Genomic DNA, 7,189 nt, shown 5'->3' with positions numbered 1-7,189 from the left:
GGTGTTGGAGGTGAAGGTCTCAGCTCGGTCTGGTGGGGCTGGTGTTGGAGGTGGAGGTCTCAGCTCGGTCTGGTGGAGCTGGTGTTGGAGGTGGAGGTCTCAGCTCGGTCTGGTGGAGCTGGTGTTAGAGGTGGAGGTCTCAGCTCGGTCTGGTGGGGCTGGTGTTGGAGGTGGAGGTCTCAGCTCGGTCTGGTGGAGCCGGTGTTGGAGGTGGTGGTGTTGGAGGTGGAGGTCTCAGCTCGGTCTGGTGGAGCTGGTGTTGGAGGTGGAGGTCTCAGCTCGGTCTGGTGGAGCTGGTGTTGGAGGTCTCAGCTCGGTCTGGTGGAGCCGGTGTTGGAGGTGGTGGTGTTGGAGGTGGAGGTCTCAGAGGACGTTGTGACCTCAGAGCACGTCGAGTCGAGCGAAGGACTGGTCGGAGCCCAGATGATTCTCCACAAACACCTCATATTTCCCCGAGTCCTGAGGCCGAGCGTTCTTGATGGTGAGGATGGAGCTGCTGTCGCCCACGTCGAAGAAAACCCTGAAACAGACGCTCTGTATTAGCTCGAAGGTCCCGGGTTCCATTCCCACCTGGACGGGGCCTTTCTGTGGAGTTTGCATGTTCTGTGTCTGAGCAGGTTAGTGGTAAAAACATGTACAATAGGTGAATCTTCCAGCCAGGTGTTTCTGACCAGCCTGACGGCAGAACTCATTTCTCTACAGAGATCTATAAAGCATAACTTAATTTAACTTGAAAACGAACTCTGAAAAGTGTTTTTTGTTGAACCAACTTTAAAAAATGAATCGGTAACACCAATAAGATTAAGTTTATTTAACTTATCTTTGAATGTTGAACAGACTGATCTTTTTTTAAGTCAAATTTAATTTAAATAGTAATTTGATTGAACCTCTTAACCCTCGCCTTCTGTCCAGTTCTACCCAAATCTAGAAGCTTACAGGCCAGTGTAAGGTCTGATTTGAAAGCTAAGATCCAAACAGATCTTTTTCCTTGTGTTGATGCCGTTACTTTTGATTTTTTGTTGTCATTTTTTGCCACTTCTTTGTTGTTTTTTGTCTCTTTGTTAATGCCTTTTTTTTCTCCCCCAGATGCTTTTAGATTTGGGTAAAGCTGAACTGGAGAGAATGTTAAGACCACACTTTGAGACGCCCGTGTCCGTTACCGCTCGTCCTCGTCCACGTCGTCCCCGTCCTTCAGCCACGCGACCAGTGGGGGGGGCTCTCCGCTGATGTCGGCCTTCAGGACCACGGTGCCCCCGCGCTTCCACCGGGCGCTCTCCGGACCTCTGGACACTCGCGCCGGCACTGGAGCCCAGAGAGAAGAGTCATTATTATGGTTTCATTTAGGATTGGTAAGTTACTATTGTAGCCACAGCTGCCCAGGGACGGACTGTCCATTTACCACAGGATAATAAAGTATTGTTTGGATCCTGATCTCTTATTCTGACAGTGCCCTCTGCTGGAAACGTGTGGATCTTCCTTCCTTTCTGTCCTTTGTCCTTCCTTCCTTTCTGTCCGTCCTTCCTTTGTCCTTTCTGTCCTTCCTTCCATCCTTCCTTCCTTCCTTCCGTCCTTCCTTCCTTCCTTTCTTTCTTCCTTCCTTCCTTCCTTCCTTCCGTCCTTCCGTCCTTCCGTCCTTTCTTCCTTCCTTCCTTCCTTCCTTTCTTTCTTCCATCCTTCCTTCCTTCCTTTCTGTCCCTCCTTCCTTCCTTTCTGTCCTTCCTTCCTTCCGTCCTTCCTTCCTTCCTTCCTTCCTTCTTCCCTTCCTTCCCTTCCTTCCCTTCCTTCCCTTCCTTCCTGTCCTTCCTTCCTTCCTTTCTTTCTTCCTTCCTTCCTTCCTTCCTTCCGTCCTTCTTTCCTTCCTTTCTTCCCTTCCTTCCCTTCCTTCTTGTCCTTCCTTCTTTCCTTCCTTCCTTTCTTCCTTCCTTCCTTCCTTCCTTCCGTCCTTCTTTCCTTCCTTTCTTCCCTTCCTTCCCTTCCTTCTTGTCCTTCCTTCTTTCCTTCCTTCCTTTCTTTCTTCCTTCCTTCCTTCCTTCCGTCCTTCCGTCCTTCCGTCCTTTCTTCCTTCCTTCCTTCCTTTCTTTCTTCCATCCTTCCTTCCTTCCTTTCTGTCCTTCCTTCCTTCCTTTCTGTCCTTTGTCCTTCCTTCCTTTCTGTCCTTCCTTCCGTCCTTCCTTCCTTCCTTCCTTCTTCCCTTCCTTCCCTTCCTTCCCTTCCTTCCTGTCCTTCCTTCCTTCCTTCCTTCCTTCTTTCCTTCCTTTCTTCCCTTCCTTCCCTTCCTTCTTGTCCTTTCTTCCTTCCTTCCTTCCTTTCTTTCTTCCATCCTTCCTTCCTTCCTTTCTGTCCTTCCTTCCTTCCTTTCTGTCCTTTGTCTTTCCTTCCTTTCTGTCCTTCCTTCCGTCCTTCCTTCCTTCCTTCCTTCCTGTCCTTCCTTCCTTCCTTCCTTCCTTCCTTCCTTCCTTCCTTCCTTCCTTCCTTCCTTCCTTCCTTCCTTCCTTCCTTCCTTCCTTCCTTCCTTCCTTCCTTCCACTGCCCTAGTGGCTGGAGTGAGCATTCTGGTTATTTCTTTAAAAACAATCGTAACTCTGCAAAGGAATGGGCTAAAGACTGAATGACTTTCTTTTTTGACTCAGGAATTGTCGGATTGAATCATCTTGTGTGCCAGATTTGGCCCGCGGGCCGCCTGTTGGAGACCCCTGGTCGACAAGATCATATAAGATCATTTGGAAGATCTGCAAAAATGGGGAAAAATTGGGGAAAAATAAGGAAAATATAAAATTGGGGGGAAAGAAGGTGAAAAAAATGGGGGAAAACAGGAGGATAAAGAAGAAAAATAGGGGGGGAAATGGGGAAGAAGTTGGGGGAAAATTGGGAAAAAATAAGGAAAACATTGGGAATGAATGTGGGAAAAAAGGGAACATTTTGGGGAAAGGAGGGAAAATTAGAAAATAGGAGGAAAATTGGGAAAAAAATAAGGAAAGCATTGGGAAAAAGTGGGGGAAAAATGTGGGTCAGCGACTTAAAGAATGAAGACAACTGTGGAAAGTGTTTTTTTTCCTCCCTTTTGTCTGTTCTGAAAACTATCTTCTTGTGTATCCAATAGAATAATGGTTTATTGGTAGATGTAAATGTTCTCTGCTGAAGAGCCCAGAGCTCCTGTTCCTCCCCCAGGGGGCGCTCACCCCGTCATGACTCACCTTGGACCCGGATGCTGGCGGACCCCGAGGTTTCTCCGAAGGGGTTCTTGACGGTGACGGTGTACCGGCCCAGGTCGCTCAGCTCCCCGTCCCGGACCACCAGCGCCACCACGTCCGGGTCCTCGAACACGTAGCGGTACTTGGGCCCGTCCTGCAGCGCGGCGCCCCCTTTGGACCACACGATGAAGGGGTCGGGGAAGGCGCTGACCCGGCACTCCAGCTTAGCCGCCGAGCCCTCCACCAGCACCACGTCCCGGAGCTCCTGCAGGATCCGCGGGGGCCCCCGGGCGCGCAGCTCCGAGCGGGACCTGGAGGGGGGACGGAGGAGGACGAGGGGGACGAGAGGGACGAGGGGGAGGACCAGGGGGAGGACCAGAGGAACGAGAGGGACGAGGGGGAGGACCAGGGGAACAAAGGGGGACGAGGAGGATGAGTAGAAGGACCAGGGGGATGAGGAGGATGAGTAGAAGGACCAGGAGGACGAGGAGGATGAGTAGAAGGACCAGGAGGACGAGGAGGATGAGTAGAAGGACCAGGAGGAGGAGGAGGATGAGTAGAAGGACAAAGGGGACGAGGAGGATGAGTAGAAGGACCAGGGGACGAGGAGGATGAGTAGAAGGACCAGGGGGACGAGGAGGACGAGGAGGATGAGTAGAAGGACCAGGAGGAGGAGGAGGATGAGTAGAAGGACCAGGGGGATGAGGAGGATGAGTAGAAGGACAAAGGGGGACGAGGAGGATGAGTAGAAGGACCAGGGGGATGAGGAGGATGAGTAGAAGGACCAGGGGGACGAGGAGGATGAGTAGAAGGACCAGGGGGACGAGGAGGATGAGTAGAAGGACCAGGAGGACGAGGAGGATGAGTAGAAGGACCAGGAGGAGGAGGAGGATGAGTAGAAGGACAAAGGGGACGAGGAGGATGAGTAGAAGGACCAGGGGACGAGGAGGATGAGTAGAAGGACAAAGGGGACGAGGAGGATGAGTAGAAGGACAAAGGGGACGAGGAGGATGAGTAGAAGGACAAAGGGGACGAGGAGGATGAGTAGAAGGACCAGGGGACGAGGAGGATGAGTAGAAGGACAAAGGGGACGAGGAGGATGAGTAGAAGGACAAAGGGGACGAGGAGGATGAGTAGAAGGACAAAGGGGACGAGGAGGATGAGTAGAAGGACCAGGGGACGAGGAGGATGAGTAGAAGGACCAGGGGACGAGGAGGATGAGTAGAAGGACCAGGAGGACGAGGAGGATTAGAAGGACCAGGGGGACGAGGAGGATGAGTAGAAGGACCAGGGGGACGAGGAGGATGAGTAGAAGGACCAGGGGGACGAGGAGGACGAGGAGGATGAGTAGAAGGACCAGGAGGACGAGGAGGATGAGTAGAAGGACCAGGAGGAGGAGGAGGATGAGTAGAAGGACCAGGGGGACGAGGAGGATGAGTAGAAGGACAAAGGGGGACGAGGAGGATGAGTAGAAGGACCAGGGGGACGAGGAGGATGAGTAGAAGGACAAAGGAGGACGAGGAGGATGAGTAGAAGGACCAGGAGGAGGAGGAGGATGAGTAGAAGGACCAGGGGGACGAGGAGGATGAGTAGAAGGACAAAGGGGGATGAGGAGGATGAGTAGAAGGACGAGGAGGACGAGGAGGATGAGTAGAAGGACAAAGGGGGACGTGGAGGATGAGTAGAAGGACCAGGAGGAGGAGGAGGATGAGTAGAAGGACAAAGGGGACGAGGAGGATGAGTAGAAGGACAAAGGGGGACGAGGAGGATGAGTAGAAGGACAAAGGGGGACGAGGAGGATGAGTAGAAGGACAAAGGGGACGAGGAGGATGAGTAGAAGGACCAGGGGGACGAGGAGGATGAGTAGAAGGACCAGGGGGATGAGGAGGATGAGTAGAAGGACCAGGGGGACGAGGAGGATGAGTAGAAGGACAAAGGGGGACGAGGAGGATGAGTAGAAGGACCAGGGGGACGAGGAGGATGAGTAGAAGGACAAAGGGGGACGAGGAGGATGAGTAGAAGGACCAGCGGGACGAGGAGGATGAGTAGAAGGACAAAGGGGACGAGGAGGATGAGTAGAAGGACCAGGGGGACGAGGAGGATGAGTAGAAGGACCAGGGGGACGAGGAGGACGGTTACAAAGACGAGAATCGAAATGAAAATAAACCCTGTGAAGATCTGACGAGTACTTTCCCTAAATCACTTTTACAAAGCCCCGCCCCAAAACGCTCATCGTCCAATAAGACCTCATGGCAACCGTTGCTACCAGACGTTCCCCAGATCTCCTTCCTTTATCAACTTTGAATATTTATTTTATTTGTACATTTATTTTTGAAGATGGGCAGTGAAAAAAATCACAATTTTCTTCCTTACATTGATCAATCTCGATTCGATTTTTCGTGATCTAAATAAACACATGCAGCTGATTCGTGAACTTGGACTCCCATCGTCTCGTCCAAACATCAAATCTAGGATCTGTTTCTGCCAAAGAAACGTCCCATTAATAACAGGCCCAGGCCCACGGTGTGCATTATTTAAATGTCTATTGTGTATATGTTTCAATGACATCATTACTCGCTCTGTTTTGGGTGAGTTTTGTAACCTGGTAAAAAGCTTTATAAAAGTGGATCATCCGTGTTTAACACAGGAGCAGCAGGTCTTATTCCCACAGGCTGCTCATGTAACAGATCGTCTCACTGGCGCCCCCTGTCTGCAGAGCTGCTTCAGCACAGGAGGAGTCAGGACGGTTTGACCTCAGAGGCTCAAATACACAAAGACTCCGGAACGAGAAATAACACACTTTTGAATGTACTTTGAATGTACTGCAAGTTTTCTGTCATTGTATGTTTTCAGCGACGAAATCGAAAAAAGGACAGAGCCAGGTTTAAACTTTTATATTGTTGATATATTAGTTAAAAAAAAATAATACTCAGAGTGGATAGTTGTAGCTTTCTTGTGTAACTTATAGTAGTAGCTAGCCATATAAAAATCTGTTTTTTTCCAGACTCTCTCACGATTTTCTTAAACTAAAAACTGTTGTCTCGTCTCCCACAAAGGAAATGCCCATATTTGGCTTCCAGCGTGGTCTCGGTCACAGCCTGTCCTGCTACACGTGGATACCACACCGTATTTGTCAGACCTGTGTCCTCTGTACGAGGCCTGGATCCTGATGGCCGCCTCCTGGACCTGAGGGTCAGAGACATCGATGGTGCAGCCAGGAGGGGGCGCCACTTTCACAGACATCTGAAACACATCCAGAACACACCATGATGGTCTTTCTCACTGCCGTCCTCTCACCAGTGCTCGTGTCAGTATGGCGTTTTTTAATCTTCATGTCCAGGCTTTAATGAAGGATTTTTAATTTTTGCTACTCCGGAGTGCCTCCATACCTTTTTTGACTGCTTTTACACGCACAGCCAGTCTCTCCTCTGTCCACATCCAGAACACTTTAACCTCTTAACTCCCGCCTGAACCGAGAGCATTTTCTCCACTTCAGCTTTACCCAAATCCTGTAGGCCAGTGTAACGCCTCATTTGAAAGCTAAGATCTACAAAACTCATCTAAATGGATCTTTTTCCCCACGTCATCAGATTTTTTTTCCATCGTTTTATTTTGGTATTCAAGTCATTTTTTTTTAATTTTTTTTTTACTTTTTGTCAATTTTTTGTCATTTTTCCGTCATTTTTTTGTCATTTTTTGACATTTTTTTGTCCAATTTTTATTACATTTTTATCATTTTTTGTCCATTTTTCGTCAATTTTTCGTCATTTTTTCGTCTTTTTTTCGTCTTTTTTTCGTCTTTTTTTGTCAAATTTTTCACATTTTTTGTCACATTTGTATCACATTTTTTGTCTTTTTTTTTTTTTTTTACATTTTTTCATAATTTTTTTGTCATTTTCATCATTTTTTGTCTTTTTTTCATCATTTTTGTCAAATTTTTATCACATTTTTGTCATTTTTCATCTTTTTTTTTTACATTTTTTCATCATTTTTTTGTC

General features: G+C 48.8%; 1 protein-coding gene across 1 annotated transcript; it reads right to left on the bottom strand.

Annotated features, from left to right (window-relative positions):
- Window positions 1-381: 381 nt before the first annotated feature.
- On the bottom strand, window positions 382-6,434 carry LOC306967908 (SPEG neighbor protein-like; the record flags this gene model as incomplete). The annotated part of the gene is made up of 4 exons (XM_079563107.1): window positions 382-520; window positions 1,161-1,302; window positions 3,195-3,502; window positions 6,331-6,434. The coding sequence occupies 4 exons, from the start codon at window positions 6,432-6,434 to the stop codon at window positions 382-384; spliced, it is 693 nt and encodes a 230-aa protein (XP_079419233.1).
- Window positions 6,435-7,189: the final 755 nt, after the last annotated feature.

The sequence above is a fragment of the Gobius niger genome (assembly GCF_951799975.1).
Source record: "Gobius niger genome assembly, chromosome: 9".
Classification (NCBI taxonomy): domain Eukaryota; kingdom Metazoa; phylum Chordata; class Actinopteri; order Gobiiformes; family Gobiidae; genus Gobius; species Gobius niger.
The sequence above is the reverse complement of the archived record's forward strand: the minus strand, read 5'-3'. Positions and strand labels throughout refer to the sequence as shown.